Source organism: Scomber scombrus, chromosome 12, assembly GCF_963691925.1.
Source record: "Scomber scombrus chromosome 12, fScoSco1.1, whole genome shotgun sequence".
In the NCBI taxonomy this organism is placed as follows: Eukaryota; Metazoa; Chordata; class Actinopteri; order Scombriformes; family Scombridae; genus Scomber; species Scomber scombrus.
In genome coordinates this window covers 7,761,278-7,789,167 of record NC_084981.1, presented here as the reverse complement: position 1 = coordinate 7,789,167, position 27,890 = coordinate 7,761,278, and the positions used below count along the sequence as shown (strand labels likewise).

At 42.8% G+C, this 27,890-nt stretch overlaps 2 protein-coding genes across 2 annotated transcripts in view; both read right to left on the bottom strand.

Annotated features, from left to right (window-relative positions):
• Positions 1–82: 82 nt before the first annotated feature.
• pdlim1 (PDZ and LIM domain 1 (elfin)) lies at positions 83–7,309 on the bottom strand. The gene is made up of 7 exons (XM_062429971.1): positions 7,119–7,309; positions 5,738–5,889; positions 5,052–5,136; positions 3,839–4,023; positions 2,252–2,400; positions 1,971–2,088; positions 83–773 (listed from the first exon to the last, which is right to left on the bottom strand). Exons 1-7 carry the CDS (start codon positions 7,209–7,211, stop codon positions 587–589), a joined length of 969 nt encoding a protein of 322 aa, XP_062285955.1. The 5' UTR covers positions 7,212–7,309; the 3' UTR covers positions 83–586.
• Positions 7,310–11,280: 3,971 nt separating this feature from the next.
• The window catches only part of LOC133991523 (sorbin and SH3 domain-containing protein 1), a 40,276-nt gene continuing 23,666 nt past the window's right edge, over positions 11,281–27,890 (bottom strand). Inside the window, exons 14-27 of the mRNA XM_062429974.1 lie at positions 27,015–27,064; positions 24,692–24,870; positions 21,180–22,652; positions 19,822–19,886; positions 19,455–19,625; positions 18,754–18,800; positions 18,192–18,306; positions 17,917–18,042; positions 17,604–17,798; positions 16,857–17,354; positions 16,080–16,175; positions 15,371–15,558; positions 15,110–15,216; positions 11,281–14,768 (exon numbers count right to left, since the gene is read on the bottom strand). Coding sequence (XP_062285958.1) covers positions 14,701–14,768; positions 15,110–15,216; positions 15,371–15,558; positions 16,080–16,175; positions 16,857–17,354; positions 17,604–17,798; positions 17,917–18,042; positions 18,192–18,306; positions 18,754–18,800; positions 19,455–19,625; positions 19,822–19,886; positions 21,180–22,652; positions 24,692–24,870; positions 27,015–27,064 — 3,378 coding nt within the window. The 3' untranslated portion in view covers positions 11,281–14,700. The remainder of the gene's footprint in view (positions 14,769–15,109; positions 15,217–15,370; positions 15,559–16,079; positions 16,176–16,856; positions 17,355–17,603; positions 17,799–17,916; positions 18,043–18,191; positions 18,307–18,753; positions 18,801–19,454; positions 19,626–19,821; positions 19,887–21,179; positions 22,653–24,691; positions 24,871–27,014; positions 27,065–27,890) is intronic.

Here is a 27,890-nt window from a genome sequence, read left to right as displayed (position 1 = left end):
ACCATGTTGCACTGGCATTGTTTACAGAACAATTTTAAGAAACCTTGAAGCACAATCAGTCTAGAAAGACGAGGTAATTGGTTTAAGCTAAAAATATTTATTTGGCAATGATATTCAGATGTGTTTTTGAGCCTTTTTACTGCATAAAAGTTGGTCTATTTATTTAATAAAAACCGTAGAAAACATATCAAGTGTCTTGTGGTTAAAAGTGGTCTGAGTTTCCATTATTTCCATGATTCAAATGAACATAATGAACATGTACAAAGACAAACATTACTGACACATAGTGGCTACTTTCATTCAAATAGAAAATCATTTTTTTTGTAGGGAGAGAAAAAAAAAAGAAGAATACCGTCATTTCAGCGATTTTCCTTTTGCAGATGCCAAAGTTAATGTGCAAATCAACATTTTCAAACATGTAGTTCTTTACTGTCCTGCCTGCCAGTGACTGTACTGAAGCGTATTGCGAGAGAGAAGACCATTTCATAGTCTGAGGAGTAGCAAGAGCTAAATGTTGTAACGTCTTGAATTATGTCGGGGCGTCCTATACTGTCGTGCAGTCCAAGGCGGAGCTCCGCGGGGCGTTCTACTTGGGGAAGACGGTGACTACGTCGTAGCCCTCGGGCGGAGTCATCCGCTCGCGTGCGTGCTTCTCACAGTAAATCTGGTCATCCACAAAGAAATGTCCCTTCTGTTTTAGGTTGATGTTGCAGTCTGTGCAGGTGTAGCACTCGGGGTGACGGAACTTGTCCCGCAGCTTCACCACCATCCCCCTGAAGTGGAGAAATAAGCATCATTTTAAACATAATTAAGACTTACATTCAAGAGCTGGACTGCAACTGTCAAGAGCTGCACTACTTGGCCAAAAGTATGTGGACACCTGAGTCCTGATTTCACCCATCTGTGACTGTTAGACATCTCATTCCAAAATAACATAAAAGTAACATCCTTACATTTATTGCACACCACTAAATTTAAATCAGGAACATTTCTGTCCTACTCACATCTTCGCCAGGTCAAAATGAAAACATTTTTTCCATCAGCGCTGCTTTTAATAGCCTTGCAGTCACGTTCTTCCCACCAAAATTTGAAAACCATTTCTTTACGGACTTCGCTTTGTACAGAGCGACATGTCTTACTTAAAAAAGAGCAAGTATTTCCCAAACTGTTGCTACAAAGTTCAGATTTCCTTTCACAGTTTCCTCATACATCTGAACACACGTTGCTAATGTCACCTTTGCTGGGAGTTAACTTACTTTTATTTGCTACTGTAAGTATTTGTACGCGTTCTGTAAACAGTTCAAGATGTAGAAATATGGTGGCTTGATTTTCATTGGTTTTAAATTAAGAATTTAACAAAATAAATCACCAGATTGACATTGTGGAAACTGAAAGAAGACAAAAAAAGGTATTTTATGCATTATTCTCCATTTTGATCTTCCTAACAATAATATCAAACAGTGACTGAGTGCATAATTATCACCTGAACAGATCTTAAGTATCAAAAGTCTTAATTACACAGTCTGTTGAAAATGTCTGTCTCAGGTAAATAAATGGCATGAATTAGAGTGTCCTGTTTTGGATTCATTCAAGTCAATAAAGAATTGTGAGAAAATGTTTATGGGGGAAATCAACTAATTAAAGCAAATGTAAGCAGTTAAGTAAAACACCAGTATAACAGCTATGGATACTGTTTTTACTGGTTTTAACTACAATTAACCACCAGGTGGTGACAAAGTCTTCAAAGACTCTAACTCCAAACTCCAAAACTCCAGGGTCCTTTGTCTTTCCTCACAATACAGACGTGTAACAACACTGAAACAAACAGTAAACATGACTACATTTCCAGAGAACAGGAGTGAACACACATCTGCACTGATAAGGTTTTGGATTCGGATGAAGCCATAAAATGACTCACACACTCATTCAGTGCAAATGAAAACAGTACTGCAGGATCATAAAATACTTACACAATCCCGGATCCACATTTGTCACAGACAGATAACTTTTCTGTATTTCCCACTGATGATCCCATCTTATTTGTCGGCGCTTTAACGCTCCTGAACCCCGACGGTTTATCAGCATCGCCTACAAAACATCACACACACACACAAGGACAACAGATTTTGAGAACAGAATAGAGAAAGAATAGACATTTCAAACAAGCTGTGGTCTTTGACCGCCATTACTTTATAAAAGAAAGGAGTAATCTGGTAATAAGTGAATAATAAAAGCTTTGGAGGAAGCGTACCTGTCTCGAGAATCTCCTGAAGCACCATGAATGAAGCCGACTGTCGGATAGGCTCATCAGACTCCTGGTTCTCCTGCAGCATCTTGTAGACCTCCGAGTCTGCCGCTACAGCCGGCCGCGTGCCCGCCACTGCTGGATCTGATGGAGCTCTACAAAGCAAATACGTCAAACCGTTAATTAAAGGCAAACAGCAAACATCTCGTCTTGTCTTTAACTTGAACTCAGACACTTTTTATGCTGACTTAGCTAAAAACAAAGAATTATGTTTCTGTTTGGCATCCCCAACAGATGTGAAACACAGACTACATATTGTTTGACTTAATATTCTGATGTGTTAGAGCTTCGCCTTTTACTGGCTTTAAAAGCTGCATGAAGTAATTTCATTCATTTCCACATTACTAATGATTTTTAACAACAGGAAATATCGGAAAGCCTTGTGGGGAGCTCCGTTTTTTTTTCACTGGGAATCAACATATTGATGTTACTGGGAGAGTGTTTCCAATTAATATAATGGATTCTTGTTGCATTGAATAAGCAGAGTTAAAAAATGCTACTGCAATGATGAAAGTTTATCACGTTGGGTAATAGGAAGTAAATAAGTAGGGGGATGGTTAAGGTTAAACCAAATAGAGTGTAAAATGTGAGTAATACACAATGTAACAAGTGTGCCGTGTTGAACATTAAGCTAAAGCATGTAAACAACCTCGAGGGCAGTGAACATGTTGAAGCTGATGGGATGTGGACACACTTAAAGGATTTTTTTTAAAGCTGAGGGGGAAAAGTGAGCCGACTGAGAACCACACAGTATGAATATTGCAACATGTTAGGATAAAACACCCACATAAATGGAAGTTAATTCATTTTACTTTTTATAATGGTGTGAATAATTATGCTATTGTCAAAAGTGGTCAGACAGACAGATAAAAAGCAAAGAAATAAAAATAATAGATGCAACAAAACGCAGTGAAAAGTGTGTCCTGAACCTAATCGAATCTGCAAGATTCATCCCAGGCTTAGAGGCCCACCATGAGTGCCTCGCTCCCTCATTTCCTGTCCTCCCTCCGCTATCATCTACCATCTATAATGGCAAAAATGCTCAAATGATTAAGAAAAACAAACAACTAAATCAAACCCTGAGGCAGCTAAAGGTTTAGGGTTAAGTCATTTTGGTCTACAGAAATGTGATGATGCCCCCACATTAAGCAAAGGCTGGTCAGACCACAGTGACACAGTGACCACAAAACAATGGTTGGGCGAGCTTTGCGAGGTTATGTAATGCCTAACATTTGATATGTATGAAACTCATAGCCAAATGACTGTCAAATTTGAGATATTTAAGTGGGAAGCACCCAGGACTAGCAGTCACACTCACAGCCCGCCTAGTAGACGCATCTACATTCTTCACTTCACTGTTTTTACATTTACAGAAACATACATGCTGTTTATGACCTATTTTGGTAATGGTCTTAAACAACCCTGCATTCTCTTTGGGAGTCTGTCTGTCTCGACTTAATGTTCACCCTCTTGGGACCTATAGTCTGGACTCTAAACTGGACATAAAGTAACGTCACGTCTGCATTTTCTTACTTGCTGGCAGGCTCGTTGGGCGCAGCCAGGGTTTTCACTTCGTCCACGGCCGAGTTGAAGTTCTTGATGTTCTCTGTAGAGTAGAGACCGGAAGGGTTGTTGTACTGGCTGGTCACCACTTTGGAGCCGAAACCGCTGAACGGCAGAGCGCTCCTGTTGTGGGCAGAGCCGATGTGTTTCACCTCCTGTCCAACGCATCAGAAAATAGCGCGGTTATAGATTTTAGTGTGGAGGAAGCAGAAGGTGGAGCAGTGCAGGAATCCGACATGTGTGAATTAAAACATGCACTTAACGATGGCCGCAACTTTTGACGTCTTTGGATGAACTCTTGACTTTTTTAAGCATCTGCACATAAAAAAAAAATTACCATACCTCTTGTGTTTTAAATTGTGCAGAGTCTGTTCAACTGAAAACGTCAAAAAACAGCCTGGTTCACTTTTTCAAACGGCTGCTTTTAGTTAGATACTGTCACGCATAATTTAACAGGATAATGTATGACTGGTTTCTGCCTTAATTATAGCTAACTGTCTTTAAAGACAACACGTCATGACACTGGCATGCCATCAAAGTGGGCACATAAATACCACCAAATCTAGCTCATGCTTCACAGTGGGAACACGGAAATGCCTCCAAATATAGCTCATGCTTCAAGCATCTGACATTTAAATTGCAGAATTACCCGGAGGTTCTTTAAGAGCAAAGCGAGCTCACACAAAAGAACGTGGAACAATGTTACAATAGCCTAATTTGATCCAAAAAAAAGAAAAGAAAAAAAACAAAAGAGTGAAGAGGCGTCAAAGTGATAAACTGCAGACAAGCATTTGCAACACGTTAGTCATTGTGAGGGAGAAACGCACAACATCTGTGACCTGTGAAGCAGTTTCCTACATGAATTCACACTTTGGCCTCAACTTTCCACTCTGCGGGCAGGAACTGAGGGTTGCGTCAGAGCTTGGCTGATACAACTAGCGTCTCCTAGGAAACCTCCTGTTGGGAAGTAAACAATGACTTCATCGTTGGCTGAAGGAGAAGAAAAGCCCACAAGCCCCTGTGGCATGGTGGGAAAGAACATACAGACTTTCAGAAACTGTTCGGCTACCTGTAAATGGGATTTCCAGGGGTTTTTTTTACTGTAAAAAAAAAAGACTGATGTTGTAGAGACTAATCTAAAAGCTCCACATTCAGCTTTGATGTGGAGTGAGCAGACACGCACCTTTGGCTCTGATGCAAGATTCATCTTGTATGGATGCGTCTTCCCTTCCTCTGTTGAAAGCGGAGACCACATTTTATTTTCTGTCCTGAAAAAGAAAAGAGAGAAAGGAAGAAAGGGCTTCATAAATACTCGTGAAAGACATGATAATCACAGACTGGCTTTAAATACAACCTGCCTGAAGTGTTCTCCTTCCTGTTTCTGGGTGTGTTTTCCTGTGTAGCTGCTCTTGAACGTGATAATATAAGGACTGTGACTTTAAATGCGACGGATCCCTTGCAGGTATGTTTTTTTGGCTTGGGTTCCTCCATAGATTACTCCACCCTACACTCAACCCGTTCTCTCTTAACTTGAACAAACATAGTTGCTCCAGCCTTCCTGTTTGGTCCATTTCAACATCCTTGCTACTTCACACACAATCAGCTAGTAGATATTATGTAGTGTGTGACATAGGGTTACAACACAGCTTAGCAAACATGCAATTCTCACTTATCTGCTGAAATAAAGAGTTGAGCAAAACAAAAAGCTGAATCAGCCTTTTTTTTTTTTTTTTTAAAAGAAAGAAGCATGAATAAGCCTCATGGCACTCCCCCGAACACCTGGATGTCGGCTGAGCTGTCTCGTATTACTCAGTGTTTTTCAGGCCTGCGGATATACAACTCAGACTGGCACTGGTTGCTACATCTTACCTGTCTACGGAGAGCACCATTTCCTCTATGCAGCCCTTGATCTTGTTCTGCGCCTGCAAGTGAGTCATGTACTCTGTCGGTTCTCCGTCGATAGCCAAGATCATGTCTCCGATACACAGGTTGGCCTGGGCGGCTTTACTCCCGGGGCTGACCTACAATGTGGGAGACACACAAATAATCAAAATCAGCAACTCTTCAGTGTGCGTGAGTTTTAAATATCAACATCAGATGTTATATGTAGGCAAATATTTAGTCCTGAGGGATTTCTTTAAGTAATTACACCACACAAGCATTCAAGTAACTTTAAAAGTCATCATTCCATTTCTACATAAAGCTTCTCATCTTCTTCATCTTTTCCTCTGTTGCTCTTCTTGAGATTTCATCCATTTTTTACCCTGCTTAAAGTTTTTTCGGGCAGAGGGAGGAAGGGTTTCCTTATTCGAATCAATGATCTATGGATTTCTATTAGTGATACTGGGCTATACAAATAAAACTGGAGTGACTTCATCAGAGTCTATCGATACTACTAGTTTAAACTTTGCCCTTCAAGAACTTTTACACTAATCTCATTGTTTACAGGTAACAGAGAGAGAGGGAGAGAGAGAGAGAGAGAGGTGTGTTCAGGCAGCAGCTCCAGCTTGAGATCTGCCTCTGGGGCACACACACGCTGTTGGAAGATAAAAGCTCAGAGCGAGGAGAGAGACTTTGGCACAGTCCAGGAATTCCTGATCACTTTTCCATGGGTGGAGTGGGACTGACCAACCGACAACATTAACAACAGGAACACAGCAGTGTTCACTCAGGCAAAGGACACAGTGAGAAGTCATAATCCGGTTTGTTACTGTCACAGGAGTGTTACACTATAAAAAAAACAACCCTATTAAATCAATGTATTGGTGTGTATTAGATAACAGGAGGAGTTTGGCTGCCTCTGGATGTACACAGGAGTTTGTATTTTTCTTTTGGAGTCAGGAATGCAGAGAGATAAGAAATGAGCCAGTACAATAAGTCAAGCCTGCAGACGTAATGTAGACATAATGAAACTATATTTAGACCCTTTGTCTTCTCAAGCTGAAGGCTGAAAACTCATTATGAACAACAAAGAAGACTGGAGAAGTTATCTCTCTAATCAAATGGAGGTTGAAGCACCAGTTTATAGCTACATGAAAGGATTAAACACAAAGCACCAAATGATTATTGTGTGGAGCTCAAAGTAAACACTCACAGAGGCAATATACCGTAACTAGAAAGAAGTGAAACTAACTCTGTTTCTACTAGTCTGCCCTCAGTGGAGTTTAGTGGAGTGGAGAAGAAACAATGAGAGGTGAAAGTTTTGTTAGGATAAGCCCGAATTACAGAAGCTGGCGGTTAAAAAACTTACCCGGGAAATAGTCAGTGGCTGCTCGAAGTCTTTTCCCCCAACCAGCCTGAATCCCCAGGGACCAGGACCCTGCATGGCTACCCGCACAGGCATACTGTTACTGTTCACAGAGCCGACTGTTAATACTGAGATACTTGGAAGTTGTGTCTGAGAGCAGCAGCAACAGCACACTTCCTATAGCACATATGACATGTGCAATGACCGACAGACAGAGTTTTCAGCGGGGCAGGAGCTCTGGAGCAGCATTAGAGGAAGAGGAGGACCCTAAACTCACAGATGGACGAATGAGGTTTGAGGTTTCCACGCTGATAAGTGCCGAGCGAGCGGAGATCGTGTATTGTAAAGATGCATCACTCCAAAGCCGCAACAACCACGGCTTGAATTTTTTTTGTGCAACAAGTCATTATGATTTCCATCTCATTGAAATGATGCTCTGTTAAAGATGTGATATACGACATTCAGTCCTGGTCTGAGTAGCGCATGCGCAATTCACACAATATTGGTATCAATAATATGAATAGCAATTTGTTAAGTTTAGTTAAAATTATGATCATGTATTATTTTGGACAGTTGCCTGTCATAGCATAGCATTTTCCCCCCAATTCAATTCAATGCAATAGGCCTAGCACCAGCATCCCTGACCAAAACAAATGTGATCATCATTTACTCAACAGCTCATGAAACTCAGATTAAAGTGCATTGCCTATTTCTTACCTCAGATGTTTCCAGAAATATATTATAGTGTCTGTTTAGTTGTAATATAATAAAAGTTTGTGACCCAGCCGCCATGTCAAAAATAAGATATAATGAAGAATAGTAGCTTTGATGTCTGCTGTGTAGGTGTTGTGATTGACAGTTAGCTCTCCAGCTCTAGGGCTCGCGAGTTGGATGATTGTCGCTATATTTCTGTAAGTTTAATGTGACTTGATGATGATATCTGTTTGCACTGCACGGTGTTTCCAAGTAAGCTAGCAACAGGTTTGGTCCGAGGTATTGGGGCATGTTTCCAGACCATGATAAAACATTTACATTTGCACACTCTTTATTTGGAAGGTCTTGGCTCCAAATGGAAAAGATGACGTCGACTGCAACTCCTATAAATCTCACCAAAACAAAAGTTTCTTCATTAAAAAACCAACTCAACATGTATCGGCTGCAGACAAACCAAAACAAATCAGGATTTTTCAACTGGATTTCTTCAAACAATTAATTCCTCAAGTCACTGTACAAAGGGCAACGACATACCAAATTCATCTTCATCCTTCAAGATCATAAAAAACTAAACATTGCTCTCCAGGGACATGTTCATATCTGCCTACCTCAGCTGCCAGTGATAAAGTAGCTACCAGTTCTTAACTAAGCACACAGGGACAAAGCCTTCTCTGTTAATTTAATTATAGTTATGTATAGTAATCAGCTTTGATTAGAATGGATTTTCTAAGCTTTGGTTTCTTACAAACACCCTATTTTCTCTGTTCATTATAGACCTTTAATGGTTTTTGTTTAACTGTATTTATATTACACTGCAAGTTAGTTTGCATTAAAACTTTAACAGGATTTTTCATATAGGCCTATCTGCTGTACATAACAATGACTCTTAGTCTTATGTAATTCCCAATAAGTATGACCTCTCATCATCTCATAATATTCAGTGTGCCTGGGTGAAGAGAGGTGTGCAAACTAAGGCTGAGATACTGAAATGACGTTTAATAGTGATGAATAATTTACATAAAATGAGTAGGTCATCCCATTCATTCTAAAAGTTTTAATTTGACTATTTAGACAAAACTTATCTGTGTCTCGCCAACAGAGATGACAGTCCAACAGAAGTGCAACTGTTTCTTAACAAAGTAAGCATTGACAAATGAATGTTAGGCAAACACATCCTCTGTCTATTCATCTTTCAAACTCCTGTTTTCACTGTTCACCTTCCTGTTGTGTGGTTTTGAGAAAGACATTGTGCATTTGATGGATAGCAGTTGGTTTACTTTGCTTTGATGGTAACCTACAACAGTGGTTCTCAAACTGACCGCCATCTGATAAGAGTTTTCCTTTTAGATGTTTTATTACAGAAAGTGTGTGAAACTCATGTCTAAAACAGTCACACATTCTGTCATTGTGTTACTTATTGTATTACCTCACTTTGAGAAACACCGGTCTACAAGATGCCTGGTAAGTCCATTCAAACGGATGCCTTGATTATTGTAACTTGACATATATTGCTGGGCTATGTCTATATTGTAATTTATGGTACTGGTCATGATTTGTTCTGAAACCATGGTAACAGTCATTTAAACAGCGAACAAACCATAGTAGACAAATAGTCAAACTAACACAATATATTAAGCATACTATACAACAATAGACCTACATCTCCCTACACTTGTAAAACTATGTTGCCCCATTCCTTGAACAATGCTGAAAAAATCTGACCCATGATTGAACCTAATTGTCGACCCATTCCTCAAGGCCAAAAAAAGACCTTGTGCCAAATTCGTTCATTTCTTACAGGTTAAAAGAAATTGTATGAAAAGACCAAAACCAACATTGGATTTATCCCACTAACAAGTAGTCTAGTGTCTGTGTAGGCCGATACAGCCCATTCCTCCTCTCCAAACCACTAAAAACACGTAAATGAACCACACTGTTGCACTGAATGACTCTTTTATAATCAATACAAGACACTGTAGTTTATTTTGACTTGATCCCACTGCTATGATTATACTTGCCATAGTTCACCAAATATGTATCAAAGACAGGATTGCAACTGAAAATAGACCCGAACAAAAGTGTTTGTGTAATGTTTGCTCAAGACTTTAGAGCTCTTCGTCTTCAACAGAAGAAAAATGGGCTTTGGGCTGATGACTGCCATATACAGTCAGAAGGTGATAGATGGGTGGACACCCTGTTGATTTTGGTCTTTTCATGGTACAAGAAAAATAAAGGATAACACAGGCTTCATCCTTTAAGAGCGTCACACACATTCAAAGAATAATCCAGCAACTTTTGTGTCTTTTCTGTTTTAGAGGAAATGTATCTGCGGCTCATTTTTCTTCATGATATTTGTATCAGGATGCCTGTGTGACATCGCTTATTTAAAAATCCATGTTCATCCAATGTAATACTCACACATTCGCTCAAATAAGGAATGTGATTAAACCATTGTTGACAGTATTTTAAGAGGCTCATTTTTACTTCAAATTCATCTTTAAATCTGATTAAACTTCATCCGCTACAAGAAGAAACACAAAAAGTTTTTTCACCATTATGTAAATACTTTGAAAAGTAGAGCAGAGTGATCCCCCTTTTTTTTTTAAACCTCTCTCTGATGAGCTCCACTGTTTGTTTTAGGGATGTTGGCCTGCCAGTACGTCACTGTGTTGTATGCAAGCTTACCATTTATGGTAGAGCTAAATCCCAGGATGTGGAATGTGCCGCTCCCAAAAGTTGAATTCCTGCCAAAGGATTGCTGCTGAAAGTGGAGAGAAAAAGCTCCGGGCAGGCTGACTGAATGAAACACGTTCTTTCTTGTGGGGTAGACAAACCAAGATACATCCTGAACAGGCCTCAAGGCTTGTCAGTGATGTAATCTTTGAGACTGTTAGTTTTAAACTAAAGTCCTCACAATGTTTTACATGTAAACGTTTAGAGGTTTAAAAGATTGAAAAGTTATAAGCACATCTCTAGTGGCTCTTCATGCTGTAAACACACAACTGTCAACATTATCACACTAATGGGATTTTTTTCTCTCCATCTGACATACTTATGAACACACTGTGGCTCTATAGGCCTCACAGGGCAGCCACAAATGACTAAGTATTTACATAAACTGCCTGATAGAACAGAAGTTATCCTCTTATATTTATCACCAGCTTAACTCACTATTGTAATGTTCAGGGTGTAGCTGAAATGATCTAGGCTTTAACAAAACAATGTTCTGTGACTTTTGTCATCAGACAACAATTTGTAGTTCATAAATCCAGAGAGTAACAGCTCCACCTTTGGCTCACATTAATTTGCATCATGAATACACAGCCACATGCAAAGTTAGCACGTTCATTTGCATGTAAAAATGTAGATTTCTTCAAGGCTTTACTCAACAGGTGAACTCACAGCTCTAATTCTGCTCTTATATAAAAATAAACACAGGTAAATACACCAGATGGTTTAAATGGTTTATTAAATATTGCATAATACCGAAGTCACAGCAGTGTATAGTATCTTTATTTTAATATTGTCAATGTAACAGCACTGCAAATTGAAGCAAACAAACCAAACCTGTTGCAGGTTGTGTGTCTCATCAAACTAATTCATTCTCATGATTATTAATTATTAAGTCGAAGCATCGTGTCACACTTTAGGTACTTGCACAGTAACTGACAAGTTCTCAGTAAATGTTTTTCCCATCACAGAGACTAGGACTATGGGAAAACCAGGGTTACATTAAATATGTCATGGATACATTTTCAGTGATACTCAAAAAAACCCAAAAAAACATCAATTTATGAAAATGAGGCACAATTTTGCATCTAACATAAGGCATTATAATCCTCACAAATGGCAGCGTAATGTTCGTATGCGTCAAACTTCCTGTGCTCTGTAACGCTCCACTCTGTGCTTTGTCAAAAAAAAAAAAAAAATCCTTCAGGTAAATAAACCGCCGCGAGTGACCGAGACTCTGATCACCTGCAGTCTTATTTTTTATTTTACATATTTACAATCCTTCTTGTGCCGTGCTGCTCAACAGTCTGCGTGTTCATTCAATGATGAAAATTCAGACATTTTTTATTTTTATTTTTTTACATATCATGTGTACACTGTGCCACATTCATATATTCATACATTCATACATCCCGTGATGTTTTATGGAGCACAATATCATAGAAACAATCGATAGTGAGTTGTGTTTTGACTACGTGAGTGATTGTGTGTTTCTTTTTTTTGTCAAAGTCCTTCATGTGGTGTGTTTTAGACGGAGCACACCTCTCTATGAACAGGTCAACAGACTCCCAACTGATCAGAACATTCATGAGAAGCTGGAGTTACACAGGAACAAAAATGTTTAGCCAGTGGTGGAGGGGGAAAAAAAAACCATGCTTTTGTAGTGTTGCAAAATACCTGAACTTTATATCAGTGCTATACAGGCAAACCCATAACGTAGTATACTGTATTAAGTGTTTTATCTCGCTGGGAAAACAGTCTGTCAGAGGTGATCTGGGCAGGAAGAAACACCTGATGTTGTGGAGGATGAAGCGCTGATTGCTACTGGATTTTGTCAAACTGACGTACTTTCCGTTACCGAACTTAGATGGTGCAGCTTCAAATCAGTCAGGTCAGTGTTTATCACCGCTGCACAGATGCAAAAACTAAACATACACTTTTTAGATCTAGTGAATGTTTCTGTTCTATCTTCACATTATGATGCTGTGCGTGCTCAGGCAATTATTTTATACTATTATTTTAGATTTATACTTAAAGGTAGGTGCACTGATAGTCTGGCAACATGTGATTGGAAATGTTTGGATTCGAAAAAAAGGATTTCAGCTACTTTAAATACTTTTTTAGCAATTGTCTTAAAAACTGCACCCGTCTGCCGCTCCGAGCAGGCAGCGGCAAGCGCCCAGAATGATTTGCAAGTACTATTCGAAGGCTCTGTCAAGGATTGATGAGCACATCACAGCGGTTGATGACGACGAGGAATTTGATGAAAACACAAGAAAAAGGAAAACAATAGCTATCGTCTTTCTTTCTGTGTGTGCGTGTGTGTGTGTGTGTGGAGGATCCCTTCTGACATGCGGTGTCACGTTGCAGGATCTGATGGTGAAGTAGATGTGGGAGCTCTGTAACTCGCAGGAAGGCCGCTTTGATGCTTTGATAGCAGAATTCAAAGCAGTCTTCCATCAGGGAGCTATTGAAGCCTCAAAGAGCGGACTGTTAACCCTGTCATCACTTCTCTTTTTCCTGAAGCTGAAGGTGCGAATACTGAGGCTGATAGTGTTTTTCATGCTCCGTTTTGATTTGTGCATGCTGTACTAACGCTGACCGAACCGTTCCGCTAACTGCTGTAAAAGTCACTACATATGAAAATATGATGCCATATTTGGAAGGCCTCTTGAAGTTTTCTGTACACATTTACATGGCGAGAACATACAATCCTGTCAGTATAGGGCATGGTTAAAATCTCAATCTGCTTTTAAAAATCTTCACAATTATTTTCTAAGACACATGGTCGGCTTTCACTTAAACGATTAAATTGCTTTTTGTATCATCAGTGATTAATCTACTACTATCATGTTAGGTGGGCTCTCCCTAAATTACCAAACAGGAAGTTAAGTGCTACCACGCCTGTCCTGTGGCTGTGCAGGGAGCCAGGCGTCTACCACCAGCTACCTTACAGGCGTTCGGCCCCCCCCTCCCCCACCCCCAGAGAACATACTTTACTTCTATTTTGACAGAAGAGGTATAAAAGGACAAATAAATAGTCTCTGAAAATATAGGATGTGCATTATTTACACAGTTTCTCTTCACTTTTATCAGACGTGCAACACAGTCCACGTGTCCTGCCTTAGTGTTTTTACATGTTGTTGGAGAAAAAAGAGAAGCTAACAGCACACTTCAATATTTTAGTATCTCTAGTCATGCACATGACTGTGTAATAACTGTTGTATAACAACCTTTGGATAGAAAATGAAGGCAATACTGACCCGGTGTTGAAAGCTTTTGAGTTGTGAAAGCTGCAATGTTTTTCCAAATAAGCCAATACTGACTATATGATGATTAAAACAATGTCAATTCCATAAAAGAAAAGAAAAACATGTGTCATACCTGTTTTTTCTTAAGGGCCTTCATACATAAGGCTTTACATATTTAATCTCTGGTGGGATTTGAGTTTATATCATTTTCTTGAATTTAAATCTAAAGGAGTCCAAAAAGTGAATCACCACATTAAATATCATACATGTAAAGTTTGTTGATCCAAACACTGAAATGTCTTCGATTCATGAGTTGTGGGGTTTTGCATCATACCTAGCTACTCATGACAAACACCTCTGGTCCTGAAAGGTAGCTCATGACAAACATCTCCAACCTCACATCACATAAAAAATACATTCTGATACCCCTTCCCAAAATCCAGTTCAGGTAATAAGATCCACTCTTTGATCCATACACTTTGCTCTGCTGCTGCCCTCCACGCTGAGGTGCGTACGTAAACACTTGTGTACTGTAAATTACATGGACAGGATGGAAGCTATCGTCTGTACAATAAAAGCTACTTTTGTGGTAGGTTTTGCTTTTCTTTTTTTTTTTCACAGAGAAATTCCACTTGTGGAGACGGATGAATTTCTGCCAAGAAGTGTGTAAGATGTGGTCAAGGTATACACCATTCTGAGGTTCGGGCAGTGAGCCAACAGTCTCTGTCTTCGCCTCGTGCAGTTTGACATACCTCAGACCCAACCGATCACTTTCCCAGACAAAATGGATTCGCCTGGCTAAATGACTACTCTAACCAACAGCCATGCGCGATAGTAATGACTTCCCAAGCTTGACAGGCAACCATGTGTTACAGCAAGATTAGATAGCTTTACAGTTTCACCTCCTTCACGTAATTCCCCGGGAAAGTCCCAAATTGTTTTGTCCTCCTTGACGTACCTGAAGAGGAAGAGAAACAGATACATACACATCAGGGAAACGAAAGTAAAGCATTCTCTTTCAGACTAAAGGTTCATATTACTTTCTTTTTGCACGATAATAACACATTTGAGCTACTTTTAAACTCAGTGTGAGGTCTAAAGCATGCACATTTCACTCAAGCCTCTGCTGTCACTCTTTAGAAACCCTATACATAAGGACTTGACGCACTGAAGATGACTTCTACCCTGAGCATGCACATTTCACGTGTGCGGGCCTTTTGCTGTCATGCTGCAGAAACCCTATATAGATGAGTGTGACGCATTGAGTGTCATCTCTGAGGAATCTATGCCGACACATACCGACAAACCAGCCGTCGTCGCACTTCTCCATGACGCTGACGAGATCTCCCTCCTGGAGCTCCAGCTCGTCGTCGTTCTGCGGCGCGTAACTGTACAGCGCCTGGAAACTGGGTCATAATGCGAAGATAAATCGGTAAACACGTGAGGCCGAGAAGACATGAAATCTGTCATAATTGAAGGGTGGGTTCGACTTAATTGCGAGAAGGTCGAAACCGAACCACAGATCGTTTACCACACGAGCATCTGGGAGGTCATACTCACATTCCACAGTTGAGACGGTTCGGCTCCGGGCTGCTGCTGTGGGACTGGGGTTGCTGGGAAATGATGAGAGATTGTTTACTGGGGTGCGGGTGCAGTCTGTGAACAGAGTCATGAGGGTGGTGGGACAGGGTGCTGCAGTACCTCACCGAGGTCTCAGCTATATTTAAGATCTCATTACATACTGCCTCCTAGTAGTAGTGGTGGTAGTAGTAGTGTGGGGGTGAGGTCGTCACAGAAAGAAAGACGGCGGGGCCCCAACCGAGAGTCCCGGAAAGAGGCCGAGGTGAAGTCGAGGAGTTAATAGAAGGAGGGAGGCGGTGTGGGGGGAAGGTAAAGGGGGGGGCGCAGTGGCGAGACAGGAAGGAAGTCCGAGTAAGTAGTGAGGAAGAAAAGGAAGTGATCCGTTAAAAGCCGGGTGGAAAAAGCGGAGGGGAGACGTTGGTGGAGCCCAGGAGGGAAGGCATGGAAAGTCAAGACACAAGAGTGAGTGAGTGTACAGGAAACATGACACATTAATCCACTTTTCCAGGGTATTCAGTATGAACATGCAGAATTAAAAGGAATGCAGCATAATGAAAGAATAGTTTTTAAAGATGAAAGTGATGAGTTAAAAAGTTACAGGATGATATTACAGGAGGATATGTTTGGTTTAATCCATAAAAAACAAACTAGAAACTGCACATTTAGTTTGAAAAATCTTTAACCTTACCGCAAATGAGTTAACATTGTTGTTATCCTGGATGTCGAACAGCATCACAGGGCTTCTAGAGGTTCGTCCGTGATGGTCGATCTCATTCTTCACAAGCTGCAAAACACAAATGTCATATCAGATGGGAAATTCATGGAAAAGCTCTTCTCTGGAGCTCTGGAGATGGCACCACGTCTTTGACTCCACCCGCTGTCACTATTCATCACACTTCAGTCGCAGCCTGTGAAGGTAAAAATTTCAACTTCGCAGCAGCTTTTGAAACAGGAGCCAACGTGTGAAATCTATAAATACTGGCTAATAAATATGCCACTATCCTAAATAAACTTCCAACCTCCGGCGGCATCCGAGGTTGTCACACCTCTGCACTTAAAAACGACAACAACATGCAACCGTATGCTGAATTTTATGAAGACTCGGTAATCTGAGCTCTTGAATTGGTTCCTGTAAATGCCAGCACAATAGCTCCTCTTACACACACAGCGAGGGCATCTGAATCAGTCTGCGTAAACACTGTAAAAACTTTGGGTGTTAGTAGCGCACACACACAACAACATGCAGACTTGCAGCCTCGAGCGAGGTGACCGGGTTTAATTTTTTTGCTGTCTTTCATAAACCGGTTGTTTCATCTCTCCATCAGCTTTGGGTAAAAATCTACAAGTTAGTCTTCCACACACAGATGTCAGCATCATCAACCCATTTTAGGGTATCAAATTGTGGCCAAAAACCCATTTTTCAGAGTGAGCCTGAATGCAACACGGCACACCATGCAGAAGATACCTCTGCAGGGCTATTTCTGCTGCCCGGGGTTGCGCCTTCCCCCTCTGTCAACTCCTTCTCCCCCCTCAGCCAGCCCTCCAGCACCGGCCCGCCACAGGGGCTCATGCTGCGCGACAGACGTGAGGAGGGAGGGGAGAGCAGGAAGTCCTCGCCCTGAGGCGGGGTGAACGTGAGGAAGGGTGTGGTGGAGTTGGGCCTGGGCGGGTAGGGCGGGGGCAGAGGGGAGGCAGATGGTGAGGCCATGGGGGAGACGCAGTATGGGCTGCCGGTGATGAGAGGCACGGGGCTGGCAGAGTAAGGCGGGGGCAGGTACTCGCCGCAACGGTACGATACCGTGGGCAGCGGAGGCAGGGGAGGGGTGGGGGCTCCAGGGGGGCTTCCGCCTCCCACGGTCAGGGAGATCCACTCGCTGGAGATGGCGTGCACCTCGGGGGACACGGAGCGGCGGGGGGAGCGAGGGAGGGGTAGGGGGGAGGTGGTCAGGCGGTTACGGTACAGCTTTTTTAGAGAGATGGGACCGTGGGTGTGGGAGGAGGAAGGAGATGGAAGCGGAGAGAAGAAGAGGGGATGAGAGAAAGAAAAGGAAAAGGAAAACGAAAGATGAGATCAAATTCACTGGGAAAAAGAAATTCAAATTAAATGTGAAGGTGTCAAAGGTGAGCACAGAAGAGACCAAACTTCAGGGAGACAACAAAATTGAGATGGATGTCTTGAATGTTTCCGACCAGTCCGGCTCTGGGTCCTTACCAGAGGAGAGGCGTTGGTGCTGCGCTGTGGGGACTGGCTGACGGGAGGGTCGAGATACTCCAACCCGTTTTTGACGCGAGGCCGTCTGTTCACTTCTACGTAGGTGACGGGGAAGATACCTTGACGGTTGGTGCCTGAGATTTTGCCTTCGTACCAGTTCTCATCAACCCTACGAATCAGCGTGATCCTCTCTCCCTGCACACATTTGTTAGGTTTATAAATATCATTAAATCTTCATTCTTGGGATAAATAAAGCATAGAAACATCTTTATTTATTTGAATATAATCGTAACGATTCATCCCGAATTCTCACCTTTCTGAAGGACATTTCCACCACTGTGTCTCCAGCGAAGTTGAAGCGGGCAATAGCATCTCCGTATTCCAGCACCTGTACTGGGACGCTTTTCTTTGGCTGGGCTTTTTCTGTGGGTGGCAGGAGCTGCACGAGAAGACACAGAAACAAACTCGCAATCAAACTTTGTCTTCAGAAATGCACTAATGCAAAGTAACTATTTTTATGAGTCACTTCAAAAAATGTGAATTTTAACAACGTGTGAGACACGGAGGGAAGAGAAAGCTCACTCGTACCTCAACGTAACTTCGAGGGAAAATTCCAACTCTCCCGTGATGCTCTCCTTCATACCAGTTCTGATCCACCTGTCGGATGATGTACACGATGTCACCCTTCTGAAACGGTAACTCCCTAAAAGATGTAGATGCAGAGAGATGAGTTACTTACATGAAATGACAGGAATCACATTTTACAGTATATGAAAAATAAATCAGCGTGACTTCATGCAGGCCTTTGTCTCACACCAATTCCTAGATAATGTGCCTGGAGCATAAAATGGGTGGGATTTGTTCACATCTTGGAATAAAAAAATGCTAAACAGTGATTTCCTGCGATTGTCTGATTTTCTGCCACTGCTTTATCCGGACTTACTAACCTCACCTGTAAGATATCCCTGCATGACGAAACTAGTGACTGCTTCATCAATATAACAATATAACAATATGCTTAGAGCTGTACAATATAATACAACTGCTGTAAAGTTGTTTTTTTGCTGATGCTGTGTAAGTGTTTATGACTTTTTGAGGCTGTAAATTCTGATATTGTACTTGTTCACCCACATACATTACTTCTACTTACTTTAGAGTTTCTGCTCTGAAGTCGAAGCGTGCCATAGCTGGAGTTCTCTGTGTAGATAGAAAAAAAAAAAGACTGTCAAAAAACTAGAAAAATATGTTTTTTTTCTCTCTTGTACATGCGCATCCCTCTCTTTCTTTGGCAACTATAAGTTTAACTCTCTGGTATTTGTTGTGAACTGTAAATCTGCCTGACTGAATTGTCTTTTCAGTGCTCCCTCTGTGCATAAATATTCCAGCAACGCCAGGAATGACACACTTGTGACTGTGTTCCTTGTCCTCTGGAGAAGGCTCTGTTTGAAGCTACTGTGAGTTGTTTACTGTGAGACTGGACTGCCAAGAGAGCAGACACACCTTGTTAAACACAGCAAGGGTGCGACCAATTCAAGTGATGTAAATATCTGACCACTGATCTGCTACAGATATGTAACCGGTCAACATTACAGTCTGGAAGCCATTTGGAAACATTCAGCGATAAACTCAACAACTCATATTTTGCCTTCTATAACTGCTCTCACCCTTTGAATTGTTGACCCGGAGGAGAAAAGCCATCTGTGTCTGCAGAAAACCCGCTGACAAACTCATCACCACCCCCGCCCCACACACACACACACACATACACAGTCTGACTCACACACAAACTGTCAAAGCAGCTGCCGTCTTTTTCCTGCTTACAGAAGGATAAGACGCAGCCCCGCATTGTACCTCTACGCCCGATTTCCTTTTCTCCGAGTTATCTGTGATGTTGAGCAGATCTCCGAAGCGCTCGTTGGTGATGAACTGGTGGTGTGTCGGCACAATGCCCGTGTGTCGCCTCGACGCTGTGTCAGCCTCTTCCTGTTCCCGCTTTAGCCGCCGCTGCTCCTCCAAGATTTTCTGCAAAGGGAAACAGACTGAATTGTTTGTCCCTCCAGATATGGGCCTCTTCTTCAACTCTTTTATTCATGTGACACACTCTTTTTGTGATTTAAAATATATGATTTCCTCATTCATAACACATGTCGCTTTACTAAAACATTGTCAGCGAGGTGTAATTTATGAAAGCTTGGCTTAAATTTAAAAGGAAATTCACCTCTTTGTCCCCATGACGCCTCCTCAACACTTCATCCGGGCTCTCCCCGTGTGCTGGGGACGAGTCTGTAACAGAGACATGAAGCGGATTACATCGTGAAGCGTTTTCACAGTCCACCTCAGTTGACTTTGTTAAAGAACAAAACCTTTCAAAACATAAGATGATGATATTGCAGTCAACTCCTTAAATTCCAATGAACAGAATAATAAAAAGATACAATAATTACAACCACGCATGCTTTAAACAAACTAAGTAATCTCTTGCGGCACTAAAAGAAAAAGCACACACACACACACATATCAAAAAAAGGCAAATGTAACCTTGCATGCACATAGGAACAAACAGAATGATCCAATGCGTGTTCATGAAATAAAACAACAACAACAAATGAATACAGGAAACAAAATATGCAACCTACTGTGTCTTGGCCAAAAGAAAACAAACATGAAATCATGGTTTTACTGATGTTGATCGACCAACCAGCATCCATTATTTTACTGAAGTTTCACCGTATCAGCTAGAAAGCTTCAGTACTAAAATTTGTTCGCCATGCCACCATAGATGTTTCATTCTGTATCCCGGCGAGGGGGTCACAAGAAACAACTATTCATGTTACGGCTCTGTGTACAGCTTGTACATGAACCGAGTACCTGCTGTTACATAAAGAAATCAAAACAGGGGGGGAAAAAAAAACGAAACCTTGTCCGGCTAAGACAAACCTTCAGAGTGTGAGAATGAAAGATGGCAGACATGAACAGTCTCCAAAAAACAGAAAAAAACAAAAACAAAGCAAATACAGACATGGTGAGACATCAGTTTGAGAGAGAGTATGCAATGTTGTATCATAAACATTACAGTTGAATGCTGGGATTGTAGTTTGTAAGGCCGGATCATTTCATTTTAAGGTAATGCATTGAAGGATATTAAACAAAAACCCAAAAATGATGTCTTATTTTAATTTTTTTTACACTGTATTGATACTAATTCTTGTATCAATGTAATGCTTATGCTTAGACTTTTATCACTCTATGCTTGCATACAACTCAAATCTGATGCCACCAGAAGATATATACATTACCAAAAGCTGCCTGAACCTCCTACAGTCACTGAGGTGTTTAGATGGATTTGTGGGGGACCATACTCATTCACAGTGAAATGGAAGAGCACCAAACATCAAACTCAGAATGATATGGAGGCTTCCCTGTCACTTTGTAAACACGGCACACAGACTAGAGATGGAGGGTGGCGGCATTGCTTTGTGGAGAGAAGGGACACAAGGTGAAGATAGAGTCGAGATAAATGAGTGACCACACAAGGAGAGAGGAGGGTGACAGTGGTGAAGGGATGGAGATAGCCACCTCTGCGGTGAGCTGCCAGCGGCTGCAGTAGGTTCCCGTTGGCGTCGTAGCCCTGCCCGTTACTCAGGTGGTCAGTGTTGTCTCCCTCCCCGTTACTCAGCCTCTCCAGGACTTCCAGGGAGGATAGGCGCTGAGGGATCAGAGGTCGGGGCTCAGGGGACACGCTGCAGGCCCTGTGGGTGCTCGTTGTCACCTTGGTGGCTAACAGGCTCCTCCGTGCCTGGTGGGACTGCGGGTTTTTCCGTAACCTGAAGGGAGCAGGGCCCATAAGGAAGAGGGTCCCAGGCAGCGTGGTCTTCTTCTCCGCAGGTGGAGGCCGCTCCTGCTGCGCTGTGGCCCGCTGGCGCTCGTGCCTGAGAATGGTGGTGAAGCGGGTGTAGGAGGCTGGGCAGGAACCTTTGCATTTGCTGGGTTTGAGGTGGAGGTGATGGTTCGGGTGGTGCAGGAGGTGGTGCTGGTGGTGGTGGTTGTGGTTGTGGTTGTGTTGTGGAGGGGACGCTGTAAGCAGTGTTAAGGGACTCTTCGACTCACTGACAGCTGGGTGGACCAGTTCTGGAGAACTGTTCCTGAAGATCTGTTCGACCTCTGCCTCAGTGGCAGAGGGGGAATCAGTCCTGACATTGTGTCCACCCTCTGGAGAGGAGAAGACCTCCTCCACAGTCACACTGCCTGGTGAGAAGCCCTCGTCCCCGGTGCGCCTGTCCTCTGTCTCCACCGGGGAGCAGGCATTCGTTTGGGTGGTGTCAGCTACCAAAAGGGACTCCGCTGACACTGCAGACGCCATGTAGAGGTGGGCGGGGCTGTGGCTGTGGCTATGACTGTGGCTGGAGTGCAGGGTGGGCAGGGAGGAGGAGCGACTGGGCGCCGAGCTGGACCGCTGAATGATCATTTCAAATTCGCTGACCCGTGACAACACAGCGTCCCGTGGAATGTTACCCCCGTCATCAGCCTCTGACCTTTCAGCCCCGTCGCCCTTTGCCCTCTCAAAAAGAGAGGCCAGGCTGCGGACGCTGCCGTTAGGGCTGCAGCCAGCTGAGCTGGGCCGCTGGATGTGATGCATGGTCCTGTATAGGCTCGAAAACTCAGATGCACTCCTCCTAATTGCAGGGGAAACATTCCTGAGGCCGTCTGCACACTCAGTGCCACAGCTGGACTCGGAGCCTGAATGCTGTCCACTCTCCTTCTCCTCGGCTCCGGCACAGTCTGGATCACATGTCCCTGTATACAGAGCCTCACAGCTGTGAGCCTTTGGGTGCCTCACAGGTTTAGTCCTGCTGTCCTGGCTGTCACCACTGGGCGGCAGCAGTTTGGGCTTGAACTTAGAGGGCAGGATTTGGGGTATGCAGGCTTTGGCAGCAGATAGAGGCTTCTTACTCTTACACTGGTTACCTATTGCATTACTGGCAAGAACTGATCGACTATTTACAGAGGAGCAGGGTGAAATTATATAGCCATTCCCACCTTTATAATCCACTGGCAAGCATGCAGGACAACAGAATAAACAACATATTAGATTACAATGGTCACAGGTTCACACACATACACACTAAAACAGTCAGGCACGTTTCTAAAGTAAAGACTAAGTTCCATTAAAAGTAGATGAGAAGAGGATTCAGACTTGATGCTGTGTACATTAAATAATAGATGACTGTTAATTTAACAGCATGGTACTGCAGGGTTACATGAAGAACTTTGTTAAAATGGAATAAGGAGAAATCAACAATCTAACAGATTCCTGTATAATCAGTAGCATAAGCAGTGAAACGTATAGTAAAGTATTTAAAGAGCAATATGCCATGAAATGTTATGTGATGTTGGAGGTCACTGACTGCAGTATCAATACATTTTAACAACAAAAAGGAAAAATGAAAAACAACTCATTCAAATCTTTTCTTCAGTTCATGTTACAGCTAAAATATTCTCCCACATGACCGCTGCATGACCCACTTCAACCTCTCACATATATTCTCCTCTACTTTTAGCAATTAGACTGGGGGCCGCTGTGATAAATGGCCTGTGGCACGGCTGTTAATATAGCGCTCCCCATACACGGGTGTAAATAAAAAATGTATCCTGCGTCAACCTGCCTGGCTTGGAGAAATACTCGTGTCACTTCCTGGCTGTAGTGGGGGTTCATGATAGCGCCGCAGATGGAGCTGGGAAATGACACAACAACTTTCACATGCTGTGAGACACTTCTGCTTCATGAGTGACCCATCTGTCACACTCATATCTCGCAGACACAAACACACTGAGGAAGTTAACTTGATATTACCATATCCACGGCATGTGGGAATTAAAGAGTTATCATTCAGGCCACTAAAAAGCCCTTAAGGAGGCTCAGTTCTTTAAAACACAAAAGATTAACAGAGATATTTTTTTTAAATTTTATGAGCACATGACACAAACACATGATGAAGTGTTTGGTTTCTAGTGCTCGGTTATTTCTTCGGGGTCGTCTATGCTTTACCGTGTGCCTGAAGAACAGTAACAAGCAACAGACTTTAATGATCAAGGTGGTGCCTCTGGCTGGCTAATGAAGGAGCGTGCTAGTCAGTTGACTGGAGTGCCAAATCCATTTACTGCATGAGTCTCCAGTTCGACAGGGTAACAGCTGAAACACAACTATCTTGGTATATATGTGTTTCAAGACCTCTGAAATGAATCAGTGAATTAGACCCCCATTAAAGTACTCTTACGTAGTTTTTAAGATAAGATGTTGTGGAAATATACCAAACTTTAACTCTCAGCGGAAACTTTATTTCTCTTGTGTGTCTTCCCAGATGTCCATGAGTAGGGTCACACTGCCCCTGAGACTGATCTGTCCCTTCCTTTCTCTTCCATACATCTCCTCTCCTCCCCCAGCGTTTCTCTTACTGGCCATGTGCGCAGGCATTCCTGCCCCTGACCTCACACTGACAGCTGACTTCCTCATGCCTGCCCACCCTCTGCGTCCCTCCTGTTTATCTCACCCCTGTCCTGTCGGGTTGCGAAGAGCACAGCTCTGTTTATCTCACTCGTCCCTCCTCATCCATCCCCTCCCTGGCTCTGGAACGCTCTGGAGTCTTGCCCTAAGCCTGCCTAGCGACTGGCGGCTCACAACTGGAGCAAGAGGGGGGAAAATCCCCAAGGTTAGCTTCCATCGACTTAGAAAGACAACCTCACTCTCTCCATGAGTTTTCCAAAGCAGATGGCCGGTACACGTTTGATGAAAACATCCATGGCATCAATAATAAATCAAAGGCTGCTAGGGGAATGAATGCTGCAAGGTGATTGGCCAATGCTGTGACATCTGGGAGTAAAGAAAATGCGTGGATTCCAACAAAAAGGTAAACGGAAACACATGTATCCCTGTCTGACACTTTCAACGGTCCATCGGTGTCTGTAACTCATTGGTTCTGTCTCAGCAGGGAAGGCCTTTAATGGTGTACCGTCTATCCCACCGTACACATACATAAACATACACACCTGACATTTTACTGGCCTCATGTGGTAAGTGGTTAGTATCCTACCTTTAGAGGAGGAGGGGCTGCCTTGGCGCTTGTTTAGGGCCCGTAGACCTTGTAAGGGAATGTCGCCGCCTTCTAGGACACTCTTGTAAACATGGCGGTCGCATTCTGGAGCCGCAGGCTCGCCTGTGGATGATCCTCCGTCCTTCTCCACCTCGCTGTGTCCAGACTTGCTCGAGGAGCTAGACAGCGGTGAGAGGAACGCAGACGCCTAATTAAACACAGTCTAATTCATTCTGGGGAGTTGTGTTACATGTTTTTATGATAGACAGAGACACACAAATTGGTTAATGAGCTGTCATATGGTTCTTATTTAGTATATCTTGAGGTAATTCCTGCCTTTGCAGACAAGTGGGAGACAAAATAATCCAAGACAGAAAGCCAAAGTTGAGAAAGTGCAGAATTTGAAGGCTGATGTTGAGAGAAGGCATTCGCTACCACACATATCTTGGCATTCCAGAGAGGCCAACAGGACAGATTTCTATAAATATTCTCTGAGCATTCCCACATGGTGCATCAGCCCCTGCATTGCACCTGTAAAACTCTCAGGTTTACTCTCTTACACATGCCACTCATGTGTTACTCATAGTGCTGCTCTATTTGTACAGACAAACATGGTCATTAAACTGACAGAGACTCCAGTGTCATCTAGTTGACACAAACAAGAAAAAAAAGAAAAAGAAAAAGACAAGCCATACAAACACATTTCTCCAGAATTGGGAGAAAAAGTTATGTCTTTTCCAAAAATGTGTTTTACATTTGCTGTGTTGCCAAGCCAGACATTTTTACAAGCTTGCACAAATGTATGGATACATTACTCTCCTTGTTAACTACCTCAACAAGAAGCTCTTTCATTGCTGTTAGAAAAAAAAAAACACATGTGAACTGCTGACTGCAGAGAAGCATTAAAATCATGTTGGTTCTAGGTTACTTTCCAGGATTCACGTAAACGCTGTAGACGAAACAAACGCTCTACAGGAAATTGACAGTGGAGGAGCTACGCAGGATTTGCGACGATCTCTTGGGAAGCTTCTGGTGAAATTCACAGTTACTGGCTGGGTGAGAACCAGTGACACCACCTAGTGCAGGTTAACTGTAATGTTATCTGTTTATCTGCAATGATGAGTAGTTACTTTAGATGCAAGTGTGCATATTGGATCTGCTGATTGCTACTACGGACATATGATGACAGCTGGAATTGTGAAGCTGTACAAACGATTTGTGATTATTGATATCAGTCTTCTGCCAATTGTAACAATATCCACTTGCTATTTAAGCTGTGTAGCAGATTTCTAGAAGAATAACTATGATGCACACACAGTGGGTATCTAATAGCAGTCTCCGAAAAACACATAAAACGACTTCGATGTTCATTCATTCATCTGATTACCTTAAACAGGCACATATGGTTTTAGCATTTTACAATCAAATATTATCTTTATGGCAAAGTTCTTGAAAATGTCTCCAATTTCACAAAGACCTCAAAGCACAAAAATCTCCCTGCCCTAAACATATGTGCCTTTGAAGGAAGTCTGTTTATGACTTGAGGTTTCCCTTTGAAAAGTTTGCGAGAGTGAGCTTCCACAAAGGCTCTTTTGGCCCCACATCAAGTGCCTCTTCACTTCAAAATTTACAAAAAGTCAATGACCGAAAAAGTTGGATTAGAAATCTCTTGGCCATGATGACATAATGATTGTAGCAGATGGAAAGTTCTGAGGAGCAATGGAGGGAGAACTTTATTTTCCCTGGACCGTAGCACGAGACAGTCACCGAGGCTCAGTCTTAAATTCCTTACATTTTATTACACAAACAAAAATAGAAGGCGTCAATCTCATCAGACAACAACAAACAATATCGAGGGCTTGCTGAGCTTCGTTTTTAATGTCGGCTAGCATCCTCTTTCATAATCCGGTTGCTGGTCATAGTGCTGTTCACACACCCATTCAGAAGGAGATAACGGTTTTTAAGTTATGCAGCAGCTGGGCAGCAGAGTTCCCTCTATCCCAGTGACAACCAGGTTGCTGTCTTTAAATAAATCACCACATAGCAGCCATGTCTCCACACTACAACCCCCCCACCACCCTGAAAAAACACCATGAAACACAGACAGAGGACACACTGTTCTGGTAGCTTTTTGCCTTATTAACAGGATCTCCTCAGGAAGCAGGAGTCCCCCGATGTAGGCGGGCAAGCTCTGCAGGGTGGAGAAATCTCACACTGACATTTATCCCAATAACATGCCCCGAAATAATCCCCAACATGATGGAAGGAGGAAGCAAGATTGAAAGCACAAGTATTCATATAAGAAAAAGAGGCATGGACTTACTACTGCTGCAGGTCGGAGGCTGTTTCCAGGGGGCTGAAAGAGGGGGCACTCTGCAACAAACCAAACAAAGAAGTCATTGATAGATCCACAGGAAGGTCTCCTCCAGCTAGAACAGAAACAGGAGCATTAGCTGTGGCCAGATTCTCTCTGCTTTTCCTCTGTCGTTCGCTCGCTGGTCTGGGTTTCTGTCTCCAGCACCCGGGTTTCTTAGCGGCTCTTGACTGGGCTTGGCATGGAGGAGTAAGCGTGTGTTTTGGCCTGCATGCAAGTTGGAGAAAACAAGCGGCGGTGAGGAGAGTGGAGGGGAGGGGAAGCGGGGGAGTGGGCGGGTGGGTGTGCATCGGTCAGGGGGCGCCCATGTGGGGAGGGGGCTGTCACAGGCTCAGCCAATGGGCTGCTGTCTCCCAGTGAAGCCGTCTCTTTTGTCTGGTATTGAGTCACTCTCATTACCACTGGACCAGACTGGGGGACAATTAACCAGCTGGTGGTGCAAGCAGGCCGAATTACACACATACACACATACACACATACACACATACACACCCACACACACACACAAACACACACACACACACAAACACACACACACACAAACACACACACACACACACAAACACACACACACACACACACACACACACACACACACACACACATACACACCCACGCACACACCCACGCACACACACTCTCACACACATTTGACACTATCTCACACACTTACAGTCAAAAGGAGACACAAATGCTTACTGACAAAGTCAAGAACACAGTAAAGCATTGTGGAAAAAGATTAAAAAAAATAACAATGTTAAAGAGAAAAAGAGCACAAACATAAAGACAGGAAGAAATAAAACTGTGAGCAGAAAGTGAGTGAAG